Source organism: Grammomys surdaster, unplaced genomic scaffold (genome assembly GCF_004785775.1).
Source record: "Grammomys surdaster isolate TR1022 unplaced genomic scaffold, NIH_TR_1.0 126185, whole genome shotgun sequence".
Taxonomy (NCBI): Eukaryota; Metazoa; Chordata; class Mammalia; order Rodentia; family Muridae; genus Grammomys; species Grammomys surdaster.
This window is the reverse complement of record NW_021620991.1, coordinates 6,587,315-6,614,030: the sequence shown is the minus strand read 5'-3', so window position 1 is coordinate 6,614,030 and position 26,716 is coordinate 6,587,315. Positions and strand designations below refer to the sequence as shown.

The window sequence follows — 26,716 nt, the reverse complement described above, 5'->3', positions numbered from 1 at the left end:
GCTCCTTAGGAGAACTGTGAGCTCACACAAGGAGGGTGGCTGGAGACTCCAGCACTAAAGCTATGTAACAGCATGCAGTCCCCAGGACCTTCCTGATGATACCTAGCTCTTTCTCTCTGCGGCTTTATTACTGCTCTGCTCGGGAGCTCGGGAGCTCGGGAGCTCGGGTGCTTGGCTCATGGAGACCTACTCCAGCTCCCACTTCTTCTCAAGACTGAGCAGGACAAAGCTCTCTCTTGTCATGCATGACTAAGCTGTGTATGATCGTGACAGGGACAAAGAAAGGTTGTGTCCCTAAAAGTGGCAACCTTAAGGATTAAGTCATCACTGGGGCTAGACACAAAATAAATGACTCCCAGGTGGCATGTGGAGCACTCTCTCTGGAGGGCTTGACACCTTCTGATCACAGGGCAAGAGGGGCCTGTGTGTTCCATGGGAGAGAATCTTTGTATCAGGAAACTTTGTCTCTATTACATGCACTTGCAGGCCCAAGATTCACAGCGCTCCTGCCTCAGTGTCTCAAGATGCTGAGATTACAGGAGCATGCTCAAATATCTGTATAAACTAAAAGCTTTTGAGGAGTTGTTAACTGGCACCTCTGACAGATAGCTAAGGGGAAAAAGAACTAAAAATCGACAAATAAGATTTGAATACAGAAGAGGACCTGCCACAGCCTAAGTATCTGAGGCTAGAGGGATGGATGACTCAACAGTTAAGAGGACTGGATTCCATTCCCAGCGCCCACAGAGAGGCTCACAGCTGTCTATAACTCTAGTTCCAGGGGATCCAACCCTCTTCTGGCATCTGCAGGCACCAGGCACACAAGTAGTACATAGACATACAGGCAGACAAAACACTTACACACGTTAAAGAAAATTAGTTCACTAAAGATAGCAAAACTTAAAAATGGCAAACTTGGATAGCTACAGATTGCCTTGAGATTCATCGAGCAGCAGACCTGTGGCTGACACAAGACGACCAAGACCTAATTCCTGCTGTTGCTCTAGAGCATTTCATGGCCCAAGAGAAATGCAGCAGTGTGACTTTCAGAAGCGTGGGTCACAACAGAGAAAGCTGGCCGGCTTGAGGAGTTTCAAACTTAGAGTAAAATAGAGGAATTTGAAATGTACCCCTCAAATGGTGGGGTGTGGGCAGCTCCTCTTGGAAGGGCTCGTCCTCCTCAGCACACACAGGCCTAGGCAGCGGGCACAAGTGGGCTCTCTGCCGGAACCAACCCCGACAGTGAGTGGGACAGCAGACATCAGATGTACCACATATCCCATGAAACGGGTTCATGGCCAGGTCATACATGCTAATAATACAGTCCCTAATGCAGGTGCCATATCTGTAGACAACTTCCTAAGTGTCCCATCCGAACTGTCCAACAAGGAGGGACCTCTGATGCCCATGAGGAAGAGGTACTGAAGTAAGGAAGGCGCAAGCGGGTCTCACACCCACAGACAGACCCGTGCCAGGGGCCCTTCTTAGTATCAATGTGTAAATTAGTTTTTAAAAAAAACCTCAAGCAGGTCTTCCAATAAACTTCAATTTAGAAATCTTTAGGTCAGCAAGGAAATCTGTCACGCATGGCAACAGTTCTCAGGGCTTGGAACCATCCAGCAACTCGTCACTAGAGATCTTCAACACTCCTGTTATTAACAACTCCAGCGATTAAGAGATACACACATGTGGAGGAGGAGAAGGGGGAGGGGGAGGAAGAAGAGGGGAAGGAAAAGGAGAAGCAGTGGCTGAGGGAGAAGTGGCAACAGAATTGTGTCATGGCACCAGCCTTTAGTCCCAGAACTTGTAGGGCAGAGGCAGGCACATCTGTGTAGTTCCAGAACAGTCGGGGCTACACAGTAAGACCCCACAAAGGCCTACTAAGCGCCAGAGCCATGCTGGGCACAGGCTCCCCACAAAGGAAGGTGAAAGAAGCTTCCGCATGTGAGTCTGATGCTCTTACAGCCAGGGGCATCCAGGGCAGGGCAAACGAGCATGCAATGCTCACACCATTAACACTAACTTTACACGGGTCTCACCATTAAAAGCCAGCATTATTGAGTATCCTTCTCAAAATCAATGGTAACTCATTTCAAACTCCTTCCAGCTCTGCATGAGGAACAGACAGAGGTTCACTCCTGTTATCCAAAGAATTATGAACGACCGCCCTGCTCTGTGGTCCCCATGCCTCGCACTCTCTTTATAGGGTAAGATACCTAAAAACCGTAAGCATCCCTGAAATGTCCTCAGACTAGCTTCCTGAAACACTGCCGCTCATCGCCTCTTGCTCGCTCTCCTTTCTCTCTCTCCCCGACTGTTTGAACACATGGACACCGAGTTATTAACTTTTACAGGAAAGACAAATAAAGTAACGTGGACGCGAGAGCGCGGTGATGTCAGTCTGCAGCGAGCACCACTCATCTGGGGGAATCTGATTAGCGCTCGAGCGGCAGAGCTACCTGGAAAAGTGCTCACAATCAAATAAAAAAATGATACCAAAACATTAACCTGATGGCTAAAAACTCCACATTTAAACAGTTAAAGTAATAAAGGAGCTTTTATTGAGTATTTTTTATATTTCATTATGCCTCAAATTGACGAGGACTCCCGGATACATTTTCTAGACTTTTGCTTCCTCAAATCAAATGCTCTCTGACTTTTTTTTTTTTCTAACTAAGAGGAAACAGCATTTCTTGTAAATTTGAAAGGATTAAAGCTCCTACGATATGGACATCAGCCTTGAGTGCAAACACAGCCACAGCCGCAGCCGCAGCCAGAAGCCTCAACCTGCTCGCCAGACAGGCAGAGCATTTCTCTTTGTCATTTTTTCTAAACTTTACACAAGTGTCTACATTTCCTTATTTATACACAGTCTGCTCAAAACAGGCAGGGAACAAGCTAATGGTGTGGCGGGACAGAAAGCAAGCTGGGTCTTAAGAAAGCATAGACAGGGTCGGACTGACGCCAGTGTCCCATGCATCCCTGTGCCTGCCGTGACCATGTGACCGAGCCCTTCGCTTATGTGCCCTGCTGTGCCACTGTCTTCTTTCTTTTCTTTTTGGTTTTGTGAGACAGGGTTTCTGTGTGGTCCTGGCTATCCTGGATCTCACTGCAGACCAGTCTGGCCTTGAACTTGGGAGAGCTCCCTACCTTTGCCTCCCGAGTGCTGGGATTAAAGTTATGCACCACCACTTCTCGGCTGAATTATTTAATTTCTAAGTCAATTTCATTAGGAGGGCTACGATACCTACCCTGGGCCAAGGATATAGTCTTAGGACAAGGGCTGAGCTGACAGTAGCACAGGCACAGGGAGCTCAGCCTGAATCCTCACACCCACACAGAGCCAGACATGACAGCATGTGTCTGAAAGCCCAGCACAGCTACAGCAGAGTTAGAAGTCCCTGGAAACTCATGGGCCCACAAGTTTGGTGGATGCAGTGACAAGGCAAGAGATACTGTGCCTCAAACAAAATGCAAGCATGGACAGAAGCCCGAGGTTCTCCTCTGACCTCCATACTTGTACCTACAGGCCTCAAATCCACATGGACATTTCACATGCATGAGAGAAAGACAGAGAAAGGGAAAGAAGGGAAGAAGAAGGGAGGGGAGGAGGAAGGGGGTGCACATATACACAGATCAAATTAGAAATTAGGGATAAGACCCAACTTTTTCTTTTCTAAAAAATTACATTTTTTAGCACACACCTTTAATCACAGCTCATGGGAGGCGGAGTTGGGAGCATCTCTGCGAGTCCTAGGACAGTTAGGGCTGGATAGAGACCTTGGTGGTGGTGGTGGTGGTGGTTGTTGTTTAAAGACTAAACTAATTGGAGGATGGGTGGTAATCGGAAAGAATGATGAAAGAAGTACCACAAAAGGATGTGGGGCAAGTCCATCTTTCATGCAGAGAAGAGCATCCTCACACTATGTACTACTTAGTCTAACGTGAGCCTGGTTATGCAGTGTCAGGAGAATGCAGCTCACAACCCGGAGGCCACCTAGAGAACAGAGACACAGAAGGAAGAAAAGAAAGGGCTGACAGTAAACTCCAGAGAGGAACATCCACGAGAAGCAAGCAAGCAAACAAACAAACAAACAAAATCCTAAAAGTTACTACACTTTGGGATCATTTAGCATGGAAGGCCATTCTGAGCAGGGGCCAATACAAAACACATCTGTATTTCAACAAGGTTTACTAGAAACAGGATTATGCTTACAACACAACATAAACATTTACATCTGAAATGATGATACTAAGTCATCAAGATTAAATGATATACTAGATACATGCTTAATAAAGCAGGAACATATTCGATCCATTTGCAATCATATCTAGCCAGAAGTTGTACAGGGTTTGAAGGCACAGCTACCCAGAATAACTGGTGGGGGTTGAGGGGTATGGAGAAGCTGGTTTTCTGAACTGCACAGGAAGAATTTTTAAATACGTTAGATGAGAATCAGGAAACAAATGATTAAATACTGAATGGTTACTAAGCATTCACTGGGTCCTCACAGTATGCTAGGTCTTAGAAAATCCAAAGACATGGCTCTGCTGCCATAATCTAGGGCAAGGGAAGAGGCCAAAAGCCACCTGAGGCCACCTGGTCCCACTCAGCATCCAGGCCTCCTCTCTTCAACAGCCATGACAAATGATCAGCAAGCCTCTACTTAGTACTGACAGTGGGAGCGAACCATCTCCACATCCCCTCAAGAGCTGGAGACACACGGCCTTCCCTTCCCTATGCAACCCAGGCTTGCCTTCTGCCCCAGGTTCCCAGCCCCAGGCTCCCAGGCTGCCGGGATTACAGGAAGCATACAGTCAGTGCTGGGCCCTCAGAACTCCTCTAAGTGACTGAAGCTCTCCTTTCCTGACCCTGGCACCCACTAGTCCTCTCACTGTACAAAGCAGTATCTCCTGACCCTTGAGCCTTGGAAGAACAGTGAGTGAGTCTTCCTTTCCAGGGACATATCCTCTCTGCTCTGTAACCACAGCAAGCACAGGGTTTTGAGAATTCTGCTCTTTGGCGTGACAGGAGCCAAGTCCTGTCTGGAGAGCCCAGGAACACCTGTGATGTCAGGATGCAGCAGCAGCAGCAAAGGCCACGGTAATTTCAGAGACCACTTCACACACCTGTCATTCCAAAATGGCTAAATTCAATCAAACATGGTAGCGCTTCCTACAACACTCTGCTCACTGGAGCCAGCGCGTGTGATGTGAGCACATTTACTGGAAGCTTCTGGAATCAGCGTGAGCGTTCCACATGAAGGCCATAATGGACAAGGCTTTCACCAGCCCGAAAGTGGCTTGGCATCCTTCTTCCCAGGAATTACCTAGAAATTCATTTAAACATCTGAAGCCTACAAGTGAATTCTAGAGGGTTCCAAGGCCGTAAAGAGAAGGGAGAAATGGGAAACCTGCGTCTCACCTCAGACACAGGCCTCCCCTAAGATGTAATCATCAAGAATCAAAGCCAAGGATGCCCAGAGTTAGTCCTACTGCACCGCCAACTTCCTCAGTGATCTTTCAGAGTCATCCTGGTTCCGCTTCCGCATCTGTAAAATGGAACTGATGCTGCTTCAGACTCGCCAAGGTTACAAGGAGTAATTAGTTAGCATTTATACGGCGCTTTCATCTTCAAAGCAGGATTATTAGACTATAAAGTAGAGTAGATGTGGTTTGAAAAATATTTTTAAAACCAAAAATAATGCACATAAGCAAACAGAGATGTAACACTGGCTGACATCATGTCCCTCAGCCAGAAGGCTCTGCCTCCACAGGCACCCCTTCCTCCTAATCTCCATGCTTAGAGACAAGGGCACACATTCCATTCTTACCACTACTGTGGTAAAAATGGAAGGGGCAGAAAGGGGAAAAAAAAAAAAAGCAAGGAGAATGACAAGCAAAGGGTGCAAAAGGGAGAAGCGGCAGGAGGAAGGGGGACAGAAAACACCAGGAACCTAGGAGGGCAATCACACCCAAAAGAAAAACAAACACTAAGGAACCAGTTTTCCTTTTTCAAATGAAAAAAAAAAAAAGAGGCTAAAAGTAAAAGTTCACTGTTTTTACTACAAAGGGAGAAAGAAAAACAAAGAACAGAAGCTAGAGAGAGAACATGAAACTTTCAGGAGAATGTCTAGAAACCAGAGGCTGAAAAAGAAACCATTAGCAAGTCCACAGTGTATCCACAGCGAGCCCAGTGTGTGCACAGTAAATCCACAGTGAGCCCACAGTTTGTCCACAATGTGTCCCCACAGTGAGTCCACAGTTTGTCCACAGTGTGTCCAAAGTGAGCCCACAGTGTGTCCACAGTAAGTCCGCAGTGCTACTGTGTGGATCAATTCATTTAGCGCTGGCCTGTACATTTACAGAAAAGTACCTCTGATATAATAAAGGCTCATAAACACGCAGAAATTGGGTTAGACCCGTTTCGAATTCCTGCCAAACAATGGTTCAGAAAAATGAAGCTCTATTTTAATTAGCTGGAGCCGTGAGTGATCTGACAACAGCAGATGCTGTCTGGGTGCTTTCAGCTTGATGGGCTCCACACACACGAACTTAGTGGTTTTGATGCAATTAGGTATTTCTTTCTGCTCCAACATGCCAAGTCCAAGGACCTGACATGTCACTATTATATTTATCTGCATATTAATATGTTAAATCACAACGATGAGAAAAATGATCACATGAAATAAATAGAAAAATTACTTTTAAAAGTCATTGGTGGATAGAAGGCTTCTTTCCACCAAGTAAAGCAACGTTGGACGGCTGGGAGAAAGCATCGCAGGGCGCAGACTGTGTAGAAACACCCACCACCCCAGCTGAAATGAGATACACTACACGGGCTCTTGCAATTTTCCAACTGCAGTCCAGCATCACGGCAAAGGATTAGTGCACCTAATGCACAGCCTGGCCTCGGACGAAGTGGCCTTTGAAGCGCCTCTGTAATCAGGCAGCCTATTATAAACCCAGAGCGCCAGTCCCCGAGACACAACTCACGATCACAGTCCTCAAAGTCCAAGTATCTACACCAGGTGCTTTCAAGCCCAGCACCTCGCTGCCCCTCTGGCTTTTAAGCACTCTCCTTCCAGAGAGCATCTGTGCTTTCTCCACAGTTCTCGCTGCCCTCTGCCATGACCACTTAGTGCAGCACCACCCATGTGCACTAACGGACAGGCAGAAAGCACGGCGGCCTCCAGCGCAGCAACACGTCTAATAGGGAGACCTAGTCAGCGCATTATCTGGCTGGTGTGTGCCATGGCTGGGCTGAGGGAGGAGGGCTAGAGAAAGGGGGTACCAGGAGAACCTTCTACTATTTCAGAAGTGTGCTGCTCTTCTGAAATTCTGACTTAGGCTCTCAAAATCGTTCCCCCATTAGATAGCACACAATGTGGAGTGTGAAGAAAAGAAGACACGGAGCGTGGCAGACTCCTCAGGCACGGCTATGACAGTCACACGGGAAGAAACACGACTGGCTTCCTTTCTCCGACAGAGGACAAAGCGGACACCAGGACCTTCACACCATCACCCCTTCAACAGCACTAACAATCTGAGCACTGTAAATCAAGGATGAAAGTCCTGTGCCAGGAAGTGCCGGAGGGGCGTCTTTTCTGTAGAGAGCCCCATTGCTATCTGCTGGGAATCAGCATTTGGGGGCAAGAGGCGGGTAGGCAGGGAGGACTGGGGCAGCAGGTCTTCACCTAATAAACACAACTTTATTATGTACAGTGGCCTTTCTTCAAAAGTTATTTATTTCACAAAACCACTCTGCTAAATGGGTTTCAATCTAATTGAATCACATCTGCATATGGTAAACGCAGTGAGCTGGGATTCTCATTCTATTCCTCGGCTGAAGGGTTCACTGATTTCCCAGTATGTACACTGTATCCAAGAATGTAAGAAGAGCAGAGAGCACTGTCCTTAAACCACATATCCGTTGCTTCAACCCTTTGCAGGAGACAAGGTCTATGAAAGACCCCGAAGGACACAAACCACCGCAAGGAGCTTCCTACATCCTGGGGCCCACAATCATGGGCAGTGCCTGATCACACTGGTCTTCAGAACGCGCCCACCCACAACTACCTCCTCTTCCCTTCTTGAGGAGATGAGAAGCAGCCCTCTGCCCACCTCACCCTAACTCTCCCTGCTTAGGGCCCTCTATCCATCTTACCCTAACTCTCCTGGCTCTTGGCCACAGCCCAGAGTTGCCAGGGGAATTAAAAAATAAATAAATAAAATCAAAGATTTAACAATAAACAAAAAATGTTACTAAATGTTATCAAACAAAATAAAAAGAAAGATGGGGCAGAGGGAGCTGTTTTTAAGGAGAAAAGGTACCCAAAGCAGAAGATCCCCTAGGAATAACTGAAGAAATGAAGACAGGTCTGGACTTTCCAGAAGGGCTCATATTAAAAAGGTGACCTATGCCGCAGGAAGAAACACTGTTTCTGAGGAAGAAAATCCTCCTGATGCTAACTCCTGGGGGCATAAGCCTGCATTCCTGGCTACTCAGGAGGAAGGCAGAGGCAGCTCACAAGGTAGAGATGGAGTCCAGCATGCACCGGGCGCAGATGCCCCTGCACCGCGGTCACTGTCTCTTCTGTTTCTTAGGTCACGTCACAAAGAAGTTTAGCTTTCTCAAGAACTTCATAGATCCAGGACACCATCCCCTATTCCTGAGGGCTTGGCTCTGAAGCTAAAGAAGCTCTTTCCCGCCCTCCTCACCTCCACTAGACCAGCCTGTTGGTGTGAATTTCCTCACCAAACTGCCTACGAAAAACAGAACACAAAGTTGGAAGAACACAAGCTTAAAGGAGAATTCTGCCACAGGCTGAGCCTCCCAAATCTGGTTCAGCCACATTCCTGCCCGCAGCCAGTACCTCCCTACAGTTTCAAAACGCAGCTGCACAGATCTCTTCAAATTCAGATTTCTAGCACCTCTAATTACAGGCCTCTTGAGCCAGGCTCCTTTAATTAATGAACCTGACTCCTCTCTCTTCAAAGGAAATCTGCATATGAGATGTACGTGGTGAGCTGACCCTATCAGTGCTGTGAGATCGGCTGCCTCATGGCGGCCTCATTTGCACCCAACTGAAGCAAAGGTGTCTCCCCCCCACTGCCCAGTCCAGCCCACCCTCATCTGACGTGGGCCAAGTGTGTGGTTAAGGCCATAAAACAGTTCTTGGAACTTGACAGAAAGAGAAAGCTTTGCTGGGTGTGACTAGCAGGACCCAAGGAGAGTCTGGTTCTCCCTGTTCACCTGTTCTACCCTCTCCCCTCTGCCAGGGTGAGTGTGGAATGCAGGCTGGAGAGGGGACCACTAATCAGGGCTGGACTCTGACATCTCTGGAAAGAAGTAAACACAGCAGGTCCCGGATTGAGTTATCACAGGACTGAACCTTAATATAAACCATGCAGGGAAAGGCTCACAAAGCAACGCCACTGTTCACCGGCTGTGGCGGAGAATGAGCACAAGGCTAGAGCAGCACCGGTGTGAACCCTAAACAGTGTGAACCCTCACCGGCTCACCCACCCCCCATAGTTCCTTATCTGTGCCAGTCGCTGCCTATAGCCTCTCTCCTGAAAGTGGTTATAAAGCAGCTTGTAATCAGGAAAACCACACAGTCTTTGGACTTCACACAGTCTGAAAACATTATAAATAACAACCCATCTGCCAAAAAAGACAAGGTCTAGCCTGGGCCAAATTAAAACAATTCCAGGTAGGGGAGATGGCTCAGTGGTTAAGAGCACAGGCTGCTCCTCCAGAGGTCTTAGGAGTTCAATTCCCAGCAACTACACGATGGCTCACAACCATCCATAACGTGATCTAATGTCCTTTTCTGTCATAAAGGTATACATTCAAATAGGGCACTCATATACATAAATAAATAAATCGTAAAAGAAAAAAAACGGCCAATTCCAGGTAACATTTCAGGCAAAAGAATCAAGAGGCAGTAAAAAATTCCAACAGGTTTGGGAAAAAGGAAAATGGGTTGTGTTCTGTCCCTACCATCCGACAGTCATTTCTCAAGGGTCCCACAGCAGGCAATACTCAGACAATGTGATTTACCAAATAAACACATCTCGTCTACAAGGAAACAGAAGTTCTTAGTTAGAATACATAAGTTTCTCACCCAGGCTTACAGTATAAAACCAGGTTAGGAACTATAAAGAACTGCCAGGATTCAAATGAAGCTTAAAGCACAAAATCCTGGCTGGCCATTTGGTTCTTCCCACAGTATGTCACAATGCAGGTGTCCAATGTTTCAGTGAGTTTCTGTCACTATGAACACAACTGTGGAAGGAGAAATACATGGCATCAGTGTAGCTAATAACAGCCAGACAAGCACATCTATGCAAGGCATGCGCACTGACCACTGAGTATTCCTGCACAACACCTGCCTTGCTTCCAGGCACGGGCCGCTTGCCACCGTTATGCCCAGTGCCCAGGGCGAATACGGGCCATCATTTCTGCACTCCACTACACCCGATCTTCACATCTATCTGACTTCCTACTCTCAAAGTGCCAGCAGCCAGAGCTGGCCAAGGGATTTTTAAATTTGGTTTGGTTTTCCAATCAAAACATCCTCTAAGTTCCCTGTTATTTGAAGTGGAAGCATTTAATTTTCTATCAAACAAACAGGTAAAAACGTAAGACTGGAGGATGCAAAAACTAAAGATGAAGGCTAGGATGTACAAAATTACCGGGCTGGGAGTAGCTGAGATCAGGAATGTCCAGGCATTCTTGGCATGGAAAGCCACACCAGCCAGCCAGGCACTCTCTTTCCAGGGTGCCTCAAGGGGAAATCACCCATCGATCCTAGGACACACACACTCTAGGACCAATCCCTTACCTCAGACCTGCCTCTGCCTCAAATTCCTGCTTGTGCTTTAATGTTTAAATTATTAAATGCATTAATGTATTTACATTATTCAAGTCTTCTGTGCATTTTTTTCTAAGATAATTTATGTATAAGAGTTTGGATGTCCGTGACTGTTAATGTCTACAACCCTTCCTGTTCATTATTGATTCTGGAAGAAAAAAAAAAGCCAGAGTTTTAATGCCTTATTTTTAATGTATTAAGAGTCTGAATAAGTGCATTCTCTTTTTTCTTTTGTAATTTCATAATTTAAGTAGTGCATTTATTAAACTGACACAGTATGAATTGTGGTGAAGCCTGGCATGGCTCCACGCTGCCTCGCAGCTCACTCCTTTCTCTGCTCCTGTGCGACCAGGCATCAGCCAGAGCTCGCTCCCTCGCTTGGGAGCTCGCTCGGGAGCTATTCCACATCCGCAGCAGGGGAGGGGCAAGCATTTGCCCAATGCACATTTCTAAAGATTTTCTTCCTCCTGTTTCAGGTTCTTGCCCAAATCATCTCTCCTTACTACTAGGCTTCTAGAATGTATTAAGAGGACCAGTCCTCTGTTCATCAGAAGCCCTCATCTGGATGCACTGCGGGTTACATCCAAACAGAGCTTGCAATCAGCACACAATTTTGAAGAACAATAAACATGCTTGAAGCTTAACATAACAAAATCAAGCAAACAAAACAACTACTTTTTGAAAGAAATCTCAAACACCCTAACACATAACATCTCCAACTTGGGAAATAAAAACTTGTTTCTATTGAAATCTAGTTCCTCCAGCATAGAAATCACTTCTAACCGCATAGCCAGTAGATCAACAGTGACACCCAATGGCCCATTACTTTAATCCCAGCTGAGCAACCCCCAGGGGCTGCTCCCCACTTCCCCCCACAACAGGGTTTTAGACACAGAGTTCCCTTGTGACCATGGGGTCGAGCTTGAAGAAAAAAATCAGTTACCAGCTACTTATCATGAAACTGAATCGCTAATGGGTAAATGCCCTGGCCAACCTAGACCAATGCACTGTATATACTTCCACTGTGCACTGGAACACACATCAACAGTCTCCTTCTGGTGGGGGGTGTGAGCACATGTGCACACCCACAGAGACACATAGGTGCACAAAAGCTGGACTGAGCAGCTCCGTCCCCATCAACTGGAATTGAAGAACGGAAGCCAGAAGCATGCTGCTGCTTTTAGACCCTGACTCTGCCATGTCTCACACGGAGTGCACATATCATGCACATGAACACACACACACACTGAATGCACATATGCATGCACATGCACACATATACACGACTATCTACCCCACATAGAGGCTATTTTATATATTTCCTCCCTTTCCTTTTTCTATTTTCCCATTTCCTTTTTTTTTCTTTTCTTTCCTTTTCTTTTTTGGCTACTCATTACCATTCTTTAACTGTTACAATTTATATCAGCATATAATGTTAAATAATTACAGGGAACGGAGCTCACTCTAGTGAGGATATAAACGCGCTGTGGGAATCTACAGATTTAAACAAATAACACTCACGGCAGGGGGTGAGCGGATGAATTAGCATTAATATCCTGCCTGGGAGATCCCAGTGCACTGGTACTGCTTAAATACAGATCTTTTCTGTAACAGTCAATATGACAGCTCCCGGCAATACGGGCCCTTTCCCTTTCCCAGTCAATATAGCAGCCAGTGAAAATAGAAACGTCCCTATAGCAATCAATATAACAGCCAGCTAAAATAAACCCTTCCCTTTTAAGGGCTATATAATAGTCAGCTAAATGGAAGAATTGGCACCCCTGCTGGATGGCTCAGCAGCAACGCCAAAGAACCAACAGGCCACGAACACTAAACCGATCCTTAGACTCCTTAGGCCCTGCCTAGGAAGGGAGAAGATACACCCTGGAAGGAAATCAAGTAGGAGTTCCTGAAGGAGACTGGACAGGCTGACCTGAGGACACACAAGTAATTATCCAGGTCATGAGCAGCTACAGGCCCATCCCACGCCCAATTAAAATGGCCAGAAATTTTAGAATAGTTTAGAATAATCCTTGTTCAAACTGTCATCCTCAGAGAGGAACGGCAGTGTGTGCATTTGAAGGTAGTGCCTGCTCCCACTTTAACCTGAGAAGGTTAGAGTACTACATTAGCAGATTTACAGCTTTCTGATTGCCAGCAACACAATCAGTGAGTGAGACCCCCAGCCACAGAACGAAAATACAGCCCTCCGTGTGACTGGCACCCAGTGTATATACAAAGTTCGTTTTAAGAGCACTTAGCCACTGGATTATTAAAGACTGTGATGAAACCATACATATCTGGCAACCCACACACACATCATGGAAGAGTAGTCTCCTTGCTTCCAGGCATACAGGGGAGAAGCTTTATTACAACCAAATTTAGGAGATGACTCTTCTAAAAGCGAAAACTGGTCTAAGATCGTCTAAAAAGAAGAGGACCGGAGGTGTTGGAATGAAAGGCTCTTCCTATAATCCTGAAGTTACTGCTAGGATTAGTCCTGCTGGACTAAGGTTTGACAGATGAGGAGTGGAACCACTGACACCTGAGCAGGTTTCTGAACAACACACCCTGAAGTTAATGCTGGGACTGTTATGCTCCAAAACAGCTGAGCAGCAGGGACCAACCCCATCTTCATTAAAATCCGACAATCTGTCTGCCATTCTTTGAGTAAGTCCACAGAGAGTCTCTGTTTCCCTGGCCAGGTGTTTAACACCCAGGGATGCTCATGTCATCAATCAGGTGATTCAGTCAAGTGCCACCGTGTCAGCTATCAGGAAAGAAGATTCTCCAAGTCCTGACTGAAATCCCTAGTACGTACAATGGTAGATCCCACCGCCCCACCCACAGATACCTGTTCTTCACATCACAATTCCAGTTACAGAGCATCGTCATGGTTGGAGGTTAATGATCCAGGGCCTCTAAGAACAATATACAATTTTGCTACTGTCTTACAGTAAAGAAACGCCTTAGAAGTCACAGGTCTCAGTGCCTACAGGTCATAGGTCCCACAGCCCCTAAAAGTCATAGTCCCTTAGAAGCCATTTCAGTAAGTTCTAGTGCAGCTGGTCCTTCTGTGATTGTGGCAGCCATTTGGTGGGGGAAACAGGCTTAGAGGATAGGCCCAGAATGCCTCTTGTCTTACAAAATATGCAGTCATGACATTGAGCTTCTGCTATGACTTGGCATGGGACCTGGCTTCCAGGACTGAACCAAATGAGTACTTTCTAAACCCTGACATGCAAGGACACCTCCATTTCTACACCAGACAAATGTGAGGGTTGGAGCTAGAGAGGTGGCTCAGCAGTTAGCAAACAGCGTTTGATCCTCTTGCAGAGGATCCAGGTTTGGTTCCCAGCACCCACATGGAAGCTCACAACCATCCCTAAATCCTGTTCCAGGGTATCCGGCCTCCAAGTACCCCAAGCACACATGTGGCATACATACACACATGCAGCAAAACACTCGTACACGCGAAACAAATCTAAACAAGCGTTTTAATTGGGGAGTACACACTTTCAATCAAGTAGCACTAAAGCTTGAAAGAATGCACCATGATGTCAGCAAAAGCCTCCATCACCTACAGATGCCACCATGGTCATCAAAGGGGAGCAGGAGGCAGGGAAGGAGGGAGGGAGGGACAGAGAAAGAGAGAGTAATTAAAGGGAAAATAATTCTGAAAGGGAAGAGAGGTAGAAGAAGGTAAAGGACAAGACAAGAGGTAAGAGGAGCTCGCACAGAAAGACATAGCCCTCTCGCTGGCATCTGCAGCTCGAAGCTTCCAGGGCAGTTGTGAAACGACAGTTGGAATGAGGCAAACAGAACGGTGACCTTCTGGCTTCCAGCTTGAGTCACGGGGCTGTTTCCAGACAAACTGAAAGAAAGCTGCTCTGCCTGCACACTTAGCGATCCTATCGTGCAGCACACTACAGGACAGGATGTGGGGAACGAAGAGCAAGGAGGTGGGAGCGAGCTAGTGCTGGCTTTACTGGTCCCAGTGTCACTGCAAATAACTACTGTCAAGATTTAAACCATAATAATGGAAAGGCTATAAAGGTCTCGGTTATAATGCTTCCTCTGATGTTCCCGTTCATAAATGCCCTCTTTATGCTGCCCACGTGGCATCGCTACACTGAACATCAGTAGACGGGCATCGCAGTGGGAACGCTGCGCCCTGGGTTCCCAGCAGGAAGCCAAGCAGCAACTGTGCAATCCAACTCCAGCCTGTGTAAGTGAGCGCATACACTCACTTCCATCTGACAAGTGTGGACTGAGTGTCATTCAAGAGTTAGAAGCATAGTTAGTACACAGCCACCTCATAGCAGGTTAGCAAGGTATCTATAAGGCAGACACCTGGGAAAAACAGACACAAACGTATTCCACGTGGACCTATATCCATGTAACATAGACTCCTTTACTACTTGAGCAACTAAAACCCTCACACTCGTGCCAGTGGCCTAATGTAAAATGCAGTTTCCTCTGCTTTGTGCTTTGTGTAGACTGCAGATCGGCAGCAATTAAAAGGAAGCTAATTGGGTGTTCACAGAGACACCTGTACTTGGACCCAGTGGCAGAAAGGTAAAGAAAACCAAAGGTTTCAAGAAACCATTTCTCAGCTGGTAAAAAGCTCGGTGAGTATGGCATACACAAGACCCTGAGTTCGCTCTCCAGATAACACCAAAAGCCATGATGAAAGGCAGAAGGCTGGGGTGTGGCTGAGTGGTGGAACTTTTCTCTAGCAGGGGGTTTAACCCCAGTACCTCTAAGAAAAAGAAAAGAGAAAAAACAACCCTACCTCCTACAAACTAAGACTACAAGCATGCAGGCTGGGCACAGTGGTATATGCCTTTAATGCCAGCGCTCCAGGGACAGAGGGCGGTGCATCTCTTTGAGTTCTAGGCTAGCCTAATCTACATAATGAGTTCTAGGGCTAGCAGGACTAGACAGTGAGCCCTTGTCTCTTACATGAATACCTCAGAGGCACAACAAGGAGATGAGAACTAAGATGAGGTGGATGCAAGAACAGACACCAGGCTCAAGTGAAGCTGAAACCTGCCCCAGAAGAGCCAGGAGAGGCCGGCAGCAGAGCCAAAGCACAGACCCGGCAAAGGATGCGGCAGTAAACCCAGCTAGGTGGCCGACGCAGGATGATGGCTCACTCACATTTGCTAGGTGGGCAGTCAGCACCAACCACAAACCACCATGGGCTGCCTTGCCTGTTGATCTGTAATTGGTGAGCCTGCGATAGAGCCAGCAATTATCGTTAGGTCCCCTGTACTTATTTCACAGACAAAGGCAAGCAGCAGAGACCAGTTAGTAATGAGTAAGTAATGACCACGGAATACACTGTATTTTATAGAGCTGCTTGGGTAGGAGAAGTTATTCAGAAAATAAAAAGTGAAAGAATGAAATAAGCTAGAGAAACTCAATTTTCCTCTCCCTTCCTCCCAAAGCCACACTTAGGATAAAATGAGGTTTCTGCAGGTTAATCCTTATGAGGTAAGAAAAAAATGATTAAATACATTTAAAAAATCAATTGTACATTAAACCAAATCCAGGAACTGCAAAAACAAATACCACAGAGCTTTTCCAACCAGTATTAGCTGCAGTTTGGTCAGCAGGGGATACCCTCTACCTGACAGATTCCAATGAGGTAATGTGGGGGGCACAGAAAAGGAACTGCCAATCTATCTGGGATTCACTGGAAATAAAGTGATTTCTAAATACTACAAAGGAAGAAGTCTCCTATAAATGTGCCTATGAAGATGAAGGTGCAATCTTCAAAACTCTATAGAAACAGCAATACTACAATCACTTGATAAACAGAAGTTATAAGATCAATTCAGAGTAGTTAGATGATTTGCCACCGTTTCCAGTGCTCCTTTCTGCTCACTAACAAAGTCCATAGCCATCATTTCTAGAGCAACAACACAGTAGAGAAGAGGCTGCCCTGCCTTGTCTCTGAGGGCACTCTAGAGGAGCGGGGGGGGGGGGGGGGGGGGGCAGGGGGGACACTCTCACATTCCCCAGGAGCCTCCGGGGAAGTTTCCGGGGAAGGCAAAGCCACAGAAGGGCCCACTGGCCGCCTGCCCGTCCCACAGGGGCCAGGATAGAGTTCTTGGCTAACCCTAGCCCCCCTCTCAAGGCCAACTTCTTCTCTGTGTGCACCAACAGCACCTGGCTCTATACTCTTCCTTTAGAGGACTTAAGCTCTGGGCCAGGTAGAAGGGGCGCTTCTGGGAAGGGGTTACCTAGTTTATTCACTTCTAATAAAGCCCAATATGCACAGTAACCAGTCTTAGCCCCCAAAGTCTAAACAAATGGCAAACCCACGGTCTTTCCCTCAGTGTGCTTCCAACGGAAGCAGTTTGGAATTGTATAGAAACCTCTGAAGCCTGCTAGGGTTGCAAGGGAAACAGGTAATCCACCAGAGGCAGTGTTCTTTCTCACCAGGGTTTGACGGAACTCGTGGGGACGTTTCCAAACCTCACAGCACTGTTAGAATGGGTTATCGATGGCTAGCAGTTGGCAGCAAGAAGAGCTGACAGAAAGACTACACTCCCTTAAAGGCACCTCCATTCTCTTATCTTCAAAGCAGGTACCGGCTGCTGCCTGCAACTGACAGGGAAGAATGGGGGATGGTGATGGGAATACAGATAAAGGATTTACCTGAGGGACAGAGGAAAGGGAAACAGAGGAACCTGGAGATTGAATTTCCTTTACTTAGGTGGATTCCGGTGACTCCCGGAGGACCTGCATGGCACAGCTTTAAGAGCTGGAGTCAGAGAAAGCAAATTGCTCACTGGTCCAATCTTCACGCTGCCAGCAGGAGATGAAATAACAGGCAGCTGCTGCCCCCTAGAAGCTACCTGCGAGGTAGCAGCCTGCACAGAGACACCAGATGAAAAGATTCTATTATCTCCTCGATCTCATAACCTGTCATTAGTGAGGTACATGGGTGCAGACGCCTCCTCCAAGCCTGAGGAGGTGCACATCACCTGTGATAAATTAATAGGTGCCTTTCAACAGCGAAGTTGCACACAAAAGACTCCAACCAGGGAGGATACAGTAAGGTGATGGCTCCTCAGAGCAAGTGCAGGGTAGCAGGCAGCCCTGCCACAGCCATCTGAGCGGCCTCTCCTCACAGGGCAGTGCCAGGGAAGATGAGGTCAACACTTCCCCCTTGTCTGTGCTCTCATCCACTCGGGTTCCACAGGAAAGGGCACACTGACTCTCAGCCTACTACAGACTAGGGATGGAGGCCTGACTGCCCTGGGCTTCAGTCCCCTCTCTATAACACACACAAGAAGGGAACTCCTCACAGAGTGTGAGAGTTGAACCTTGACAAAAATAAACCAGCACTGAGGCTACACGAATACACAGTAGCCCTCCCGGCCCATGAGATCAGAGCTAATAATTGCTCAGTTAGTTTGTTTTTTTTTTTTTAATGGTTTTTTTTTTCAGTTAAATTGAAGAATCATTAAAAGTTGAGCCTGCTGTGCATACCTTCCACATGTTGCACTAACTGAAGACCTATAAACGTACAGTCACTCACTAATCTTCTGATGTGGAGCCAAGACCTCTCCTTTGAATATGGGCCCACAGACTGCAGTTCCCAGACATCTTTCTCCTGAATAAACCCCACCCACAACACACCCTCCACCTTTCTAAAGCAAATCCAGAGCCTACAGACAGTACAAAGCTGCCGGCAGTGTGCACTCTCTGGGTCTTGCTGACCCTGGCGGTGTGTGTCTCATACTGAGTCCAAGAGCAGTCTTTTCAGTTCGCACTCACTACACATGGAACTTAGTCTTTAATAGAAGATTCTTCTTACACTGATCTTCACAGAACATATCAGTCTCTTCACATTTCCCTCACCTGCTTATACTATATTTAATGATACAGCATTGCTCAGTAACCAGTACGCTTGGCAGAGGTTTAGGAACTGGCCAACTAATGCTCAGTGTGTGTCGGGAACAATGTGGGAGCAACTGTCCAGGCCACCTCGTGGAAATCCTGGCCAAGTGAGGAGGTTCCGGAGGCCTGAAAGGCAAACTGCTCAGTTATAACAGTGGCTCTCAGCCTTCCTAACGCTGCCACCCTTCAATACAGTCTCTCCTGGTGTGGTGACCCTACCCAGAAAATTATTTCATTGCTACTTCACAACTGTAATTTTGCTACTGTTATGAAATATACTATAAATATGTGTTTTCTGATGGCCTTAGGCAACCCCTGTGAAAGGGTCACTCGACCCCCAAAGGGATCATGACTCACAGGTTGAGAACCACTGAGTTACAGGCTGTCAAAAGAAGCTCTTGACACTTTTAAAGAAAAACATGTTAAGGGGTACCCTACTTTATTTCACAAGAGATCTGAAACAGCTCTCTGAAGTTCACACAGAGCCAGTGAAAAGGCAGTAGCCTAGCCTGAAATACCTGAGTTTGATCTCCATGGGTATGTCAGAGAAACCAAAATAAATAAATAAATGTAAAACAATATTTTTTTAATGTACATGCAAAAGCCAGGCATGATGGGAAACTGAAACAAGAAGATCACAAGTTCAAGGCCAGCCTGGATTACACAGTGAGACCCTATCTCAAAAAGTACCTAAGCTGAGATGCTGGAACAAAAGGAAGATACAGGAAAAGGGGAAGCATTGTTGTGTAAATGTTTATTCCTCCTCTCCAAAACCCATCTCCAGTGAAGTGTGAGAGAAAATGAAACCATTCATACAAACACTCAACTTGCAAGCTGGATTCTGTTGGAAACTAGCTCATGGCTACCACAATGCTAGAAAAAGAGACCTGAAGCCAGAGAGCCTCTCACTGTGTGCCTGGCTGAGTCAGGGCTGACATCAAGGAGCAAAAGGCCTCCTGAAACATCCCTTGGTAAAAGGGACAATCAGCAACCTGAGCTTACCCTGGGACTCTGGGAACAGGAGCTGTAGCCCCGGTGGCTTCCAGGCAAGTCACAAAGGTGGTACTGCAAGGGTCTTCTTGACAGGGCAATTCACCTCACACGCGCTCCGCTGGGGACCATGTGTTAGCGCCTCTCTGCCTCTGACTGTCAAAGGTGCCCCCAGATAGATTTACCTCAGAATCACTCAGTGTCAGCCCATCTCGAGACTGCTCGGACAAACTCATAATGGCAGAGAGAAGATTTGTGGAGCAACAAGCATAAATCTTGGTTATAACTACAAACCATAAAAGAAAGGAGAGCTGGGAGGGAAGAGGGAAGGGCGGCAGACATGTCCTTCTCCCAAGCACCACTTTATCTTCCTGCAGCTCTGCACCACGCACCCAGGATTAACTATGGGACATATTTTTCAAGCCCAATCAGTCTGTGTAGTTTGACAATGGGCTCAAACATTTTAAATGGAAATTACCCTGGAAATGTGGGGCATGTGGCTATCCTAAGAACAGCATGTTCAGTGCTCTTCAGAGGGCCATCCATGGGGGTTCCATGTTTGCAACAGGAATATCCATCCTGTATGCCACACTAAAAGATATTTATACATGAACAATTTTTCAAGTAAGATAATGATCAATTTTAAACAAAGGAAAGCATTTTGGAATGTTCCCTCTGTCCCAGTAAGAGGTGTGGATTCCACTGCTGGGGCAGCTAAGAAACTCAGCCTAAACCTCTAGGAGCAAGGGGGCCACAGGCTTCCTTCCTGAAGAATGGTGCTGGGACTGGATTAAAGACAGGCCTCCCTCAACCACTCCAGCCTTGGAGCCTCCATCTCCGACATGAAAGCACCACACATTCAGTGATGTACAGGGCAGGGCCTCTGCTTCCAGGAGCCACAGCAAGCACAAAGGATAGCCAGAAAAAGCCAGGAAGCCCAAGTATAAACAAAGGTGAGCACTGCCTCAGTGCCGTCTTCTAATTATTCCCCTAAGAGTTTCGATTCATCTAATAATTATTTGTACAAGAATACCTCCAAACTGAGGAAAACAAGCTCCTCACCTGCCTGAAAGAGGAAGCAACTGAAAGGCTCCACCCAGTCTTCTCCATAAGCCTCTCAGACTGTAACAGGAAGGATGGGGTAGGAAGAGGCAGTCATTTCAAAATCAGTAAGTGGCCCAGAGATTAGAGCCGCCCAGAAATGGAATGAGGCTTCTGCCCAGTTCATCCATTTCAGCTTTTAGAGCTAACAAGTTTTCCTCACAGCTCTGTCAGGAAGAGAGGGAAGCACAAGCAGCCATCTTCCAAACCAGGAGCTGGTTGCAGTGAACATTTTCCTCACTGAAGGTTTTACACTACCCAGGGTTGGGAGGTAGGAAAGGAAGAAACCCAGCACGTCTTCCTACCTGGCTCCAGTCGCCGGTGACAGTCTCACCATCAAGAGGCACCATGGGCCTCATTCTCAAGCCCTCTACATTTGGTTTTGTTCCCAAATAAAACCAGTAATAGTTCAGCCAGTCAGAAGGCTGAGGCAGAAGGGTCGTGAGAACAAGGTCAGCACGGGCAATATATTCCTGTCTCTTACAAGAACAGATGAAGGCCTTTGTGCACTGTCTGCTCAGTGTCATCACTGTTCACGACATCCTGATAGAGATCCTGAGCATGAAGACAGCACAAGTGGCTGGCCAGGAATACTTAAAACTACTTTGCCATATTTACAATCTTCCTGGGGAAAAAGTCAACTTCTGAAATTCCCACATTTCTGATTTCATTACTCGCGTATGTAAAACATTTTTGTGAATGTATCAAAAACAAGTTTATTGAGTCAGGTGTGATGTATAATTCTAGCACTTGAGAACTGAGGCAGGATAACTGCTGTGGGTTCGAGGCCCAGCCTAGGTTACATAAGGAGCTGCAGACCAGCCGAGACTATTGAGTGAAATCACCTCAATGCCTCCCATATCCACCAAATCTTCCCACAGAATACTTTGATTTTATAATGTATCTACATTTGTCATGCTATTATATACATGCATGTACACACTTGCATACATGAATATGCACAAATGTATTGAGCATGAGAATGTCATCCTTCAGTAATGTTCTAATGGGAAAAAAAATGAGAATCACCTGTCCACAAGGGTCCTGCCACTAGCATAGCAAGGTATTTAACCACAAAGCTGCAAAAGACACAACCCTGGGGAAGGCTGTCAGGAGCACACCTAGAGATTGAAGAGAGAGGCAACCAGCCACAACCATTCAGACATTCACAGAACTAGCTGGCCTCCTGGATTCACCAAGGTATTAATAATCCTTTGATAACCAGCCTCTAGGGAACTGGTTTAAAAAACAAAGACAAGGAATTGGAAAGAGGACCTGGTGGTTAAGAGCACTTTCTGTTCTTGCAGAGGACCCAGATTCAGTTCCCAGTACCCACAAGGCAGATCACATCTGTAACTCCAGTTCCAGGAGATCTAGTGCCCTCTTCTGGCTTCCTCAGACACCTGGCACATACATGGTACACATGTATATATACAAGGAAGGCAAAGCATCCGCACATCGTGAAGGATGGGGAGAAGAGCTGAGCTCAACTGTGTGCCACATGCCCAATATGCAGAGGCAGGCAGATCTACCAGCGTACACAGTGAGCTCCGGCCAGTCTGTATGTGTGTCTATAGTGCGACTGTCTCAAGGCAGGCAGATCTAACTAGCGTACACAGAGTTCTGGCCAGTCTGTATGTGTGTCTATAGTGCGACTGTCTCAAGCCAAACAAAAGCAAAGCAAGAGATGACTCTCAGGCGTCCAGGGTGTGAGCTTCCCTAAAAGGACCAAACTCAAAGATGCTGTGGAACCCCATGGGATGACAAGACACGCCTTGACCTTAAGAAGCAAGAGCCAAAGGCTACAAGGAACACTTTTATACGGAGACTACCAGCTCCACAATGGTAGGGCATCTTTTCCTGTAAGAGCTCAGTATACTGAGATGGCTCAATAGGTAAAAGTACTTGCTACCAGTCCTGACAACCTGCGATCAATCCCCACAGCCTGTATGAAGAAACAAGAAAATCAATTCCCCAAAATTGTATTCTGTCCTCTACACAAGTGCCGTGGCACACTAGGACTACCACTACACACACACACATACACACACACACACACACACACACACACTAAATGTTAAAATAACAATAATCTACACTGGATGTGATGATCAACAACTTCAGTTCCATCACTGGGAGGCAGAGGCAAGAAAATCACTGAAAGTTCAAGGCCAGCCTAATAGCAAGCTTCAGCCAAATATGGTATACAGTGAGACTCTGTGTTTAAAAAGAAACAGTTCTAATCTAGAAAAGTTGACAAGGTAGAAATTACCATCCTCTTTGGATTATTTTGGAGGAAGGAAGCAGGGAGCAAAGACTGAAAATAAAACCAGCAGAGTGGGTGGCACACAACTGTGATCAGCACTCAGGAGGCAGAGGCAGGAGGAAGCCACGTAAAGACGGGCAGGCTAAGCCAGAGTCAGACACTGCATCAAAATAAGTAAACGAATAATAAAGAAATGAGAAAAAAAACTTATACCTCCAACCAGAAACACCAAAGACAGCAGGAGATTCACCCATCAGAGAGAATTAGTATCCGAGAGCAAGAAGCTGAAATTCTAGGTAACCCAAACACTCGGGGGCTGTGTAAAGCAAATGGGCAATAGTGTGACTGGATTACTAAGAAACAGAGTGTAGACAAACCAGCAGATGTGCAAACCAAACCTCACTTACCACTTACTTCAAATAACCAGAAACCAGGTGACTGGAAGGAAGTCTCAGGTTACCCAAGCAGGACCAGAACCAAGGTATCCTGTGCACCCATCCATTCTGTGTTTGAAACCAGGGTTTCACATATGCTAAACAAGTGCTCTGCCCCTGAGCAGGCCCTGCACAGACTCTCACCACACAGTTCTAAGGTGGACTTTGAACCATGACCTTCAGCTTCTTTAGTGCTGGGATCACAGGTGTGCACCGTATGCCCAGCTGCCCTCATTCTTAAAAACTTCTGCTATCTCAAAATTTAAAAAAAAAAAAAGCCACTGCAATGAGTTAAAAATAAACATAACTTTGCTATCATGTTCCTCAAGACAGTTCAGAAACTATTCCTAGGCCCCGCCCAACAACCATCTTCTTCCTCTTCCTCCTCCTCCTCCTCCTCCTCCTCCTCCTCCTCCTCCTCACAGTCAGGCAATTCCACACCAAATTACACACAACTTTGTAGAGCCTCCTGAAATTACATATGATGTTCCCTTTTTGCTAATTGTTTCATGTATACAAATGCCTTTTCTTCCCCAAATAAAATACCCGAATTACTTAAAACACAAGGCTTGTTTGATTGGTAATTGTCTATTCTCCAGTGCTGCGGTTAAGCATCCAGGAAGCAGCCTCCCTCCCGGCTGAAGGAGTCGAGCACTGAGTGCTTCCAAACCACACCCCTGTGCACTGAGTGGTGGGCCTGAGCTGCTCCCACTGCCTCTCCAGCACCCTAGGATGGTCACCCAGGCAGTCATGGTCCACAACTGCCAAGAGCTCTCTTGGTGCTCAACCCGTGCCCCTGGCCTGCCCCACAAGCTAGTTCTCTACGGGCTCCTTTGCCTGACACCCTCCTGCCGGCACTCCCGAGAGAAAGGAGTTGCTCACACAAGACCATCCAACTCGGCTGGTACCCTCATTTAATCAGGCTGCTGCAAATGGCTGGCCAAAAGCAATAAGGGCATGACTGAGAGACTGTGGGAGTTTAATATAAAAAAATTAATAAAAAAGGAGGGGGGGAAGGAGAAAGGGTCTACCTTTTAATAGGGCCCTAATTACCCAACTCACAGGATCAGCCCAAATGAGATGGGAGTTTATTTCGGGTTTTTTTTTAATTATTGTTTTTTTTTATATATATATAAATTGCTGCTATGTGTTTTCTTTCCTCTGAGCAATTATGCAGTAAGTGCGTAAAGAGGAGAAAAATATTAATTAAATATAAGGTGATTGTAGAGTTGGCCTGGAGAGAATGGGTCTGAACTCTGGACGATCACAGGCTACCAGGGTTTGAAGACTGCTCAGGGGCTCCCAGAAAAGAAAGAAATAACATAACCAGCCAACAGGCAGACACGCAGTGCAGCGGAAGGAGCCACATTCAGAATCCGGCACAGCACAGTCCTGCAGGGCTCCCACACCCAGGAGTTAGCCAGTATACGAGACTCCAGGCTTCCAAAGCGCTTTTCCAGTCGTGCCCCCAAAAGACAGCCTGGCCTCACTTTGAGGATGAAAGCCCAATCAGGAAGTCTGAGAGCTGCAGCAGTAAGGGGTAGAAAAGGAGTGCTGTGTTCAGTCTGGACCTCAGCGTGAGTCACACCTTCTCTCTGAAAGACGTGGAGGCAGACCACAGAACAAACAAGCACACAAGCTTGGCAGAGCAAAGCATCCTACAAAGAGCCAGGCAAAGCAAGAGAGTGAAGAGAGGGACTACAGACATGCTGGGATGAGCCCACTGCGGGTGACACAAGGTGACATGAATAACACCGCCACTCCCCTGGAAAAGTCCTCTGGGCCTATCTGCAGCCAGATCCATCTCACCCTCTGCCTAGAAAGCCTTAGAACATGCTAGAACCTGGCCCTGTTCGTTCCAGCCAGGGACTTCACATCATCCTCCCCAGTTCAGCCAGAGAAGAGTGAAGAAAGCAGGAGACTGCCCAGTCTGGGGAGACAAAGCCTGGGCAGTGCCCCACGCTCACCAGCTACCACCACTCCAAGAGAGGAAAGGCTTGGCAACGTTAAACCCAGTGCTGGCGCGCCCCTAAAACTGATCTGGTTTGCACAGAACCAGTCTTACTACTACCCAGCCCACAGGATTTACATCAAGTCCTGAAATGCCAAACAACGAAAACAGAGCAGGCAGGCAGGGACTCTGGCTCAGACCACCAAAGCAAAAGCACTCTGCAAACAGAGTTACTTAGCTGAAAGTGGTGGTGTTTGCCTTCTAATTCCAGCACTTGTGAAGCTGTGCCAGAAGAACTGTTGTGAGTATGAAGCCAGCCTAGGCCACATAATGAGTTCAAGGATAGACTGAGCTATAGAGGGGGGCCTCCTTGTTTAAAAAGAAAAGGTCTTTCAGCCCTCAGTAGGCTTCTTTCCTATCAAGAGCCTACAATACCATGGGTGCTGCCTATCACAGACAGAACCACAGACCAGGCAACCCCAGAACCCCTCCTCTTACCTGTTTCTTAAAGGACACCCCACCCCAGGTACTTCACTGAGAAGCAAACACAGCTATTTCAGGTTCCCGACAATCAGAAGCTGACAAGCAGCAACCTTGCTGTCACACAGTTCTATCATCAGCAGCAGACAAAGTGCCCCATGACTGCCAGGGTGGGTGCTCTCGGTTCCAGAAAAGACCCAAGAAGTCTTGTCACTTCTGCTAAACAGAAGTCACAAGCCCGAGGTCAGGGGCAAGCATTGCCAGGTACTACCCAGCAGCGTGCTGCTGCCGTGCACCCATAGGCTCGGCAGGCCTCCTCACATTCATAGTGAATTCCTATTACTAGAAAAGAACCGTGTGCTGTGTGCCTTTCACACTTACCAGTGGCTCTCGAGGTACCACATTTTCACTTCCTGGAGAAGAGCTTGGCTGCAGAGAAAACAGAAATAAAAATAAGATCACAGTGCCACCTCATGGACAGGAGAGAAACAAGCAGTGCACCCAGGTCATTTCTGTTCCCCACCGGCTCCTGTAGCAAGAGCTCAATCTGAATCTGCAGACTGTGTCTGGACTCACCAACAGAGCCCCTCATGCAGACTGTGTCTGGACTCACCAACAGAGCCCCTCATGCAGACTGTGTCGGGCTCACCGACAGAGCCCCTCATGCAGACTGTGTCGGGCTCACCGACAGAGCCCC

General features: G+C 46.9%; 1 protein-coding gene across 1 annotated transcript in view; it reads right to left on the bottom strand.

Moving 5' to 3' along the window:
* The window catches only part of Pex14 (peroxisomal biogenesis factor 14), a 137,670-nt gene that overhangs the window by 86,958 nt on the left and 23,996 nt on the right, over positions 1-26,716 (bottom strand). The window contains exon 2 of the mRNA XM_028757816.1: positions 26,401-26,448. Within this exon, the coding sequence (XP_028613649.1) occupies positions 26,401-26,448 (48 nt within the window). The remainder of the gene's footprint in view (positions 1-26,400; positions 26,449-26,716) is intronic.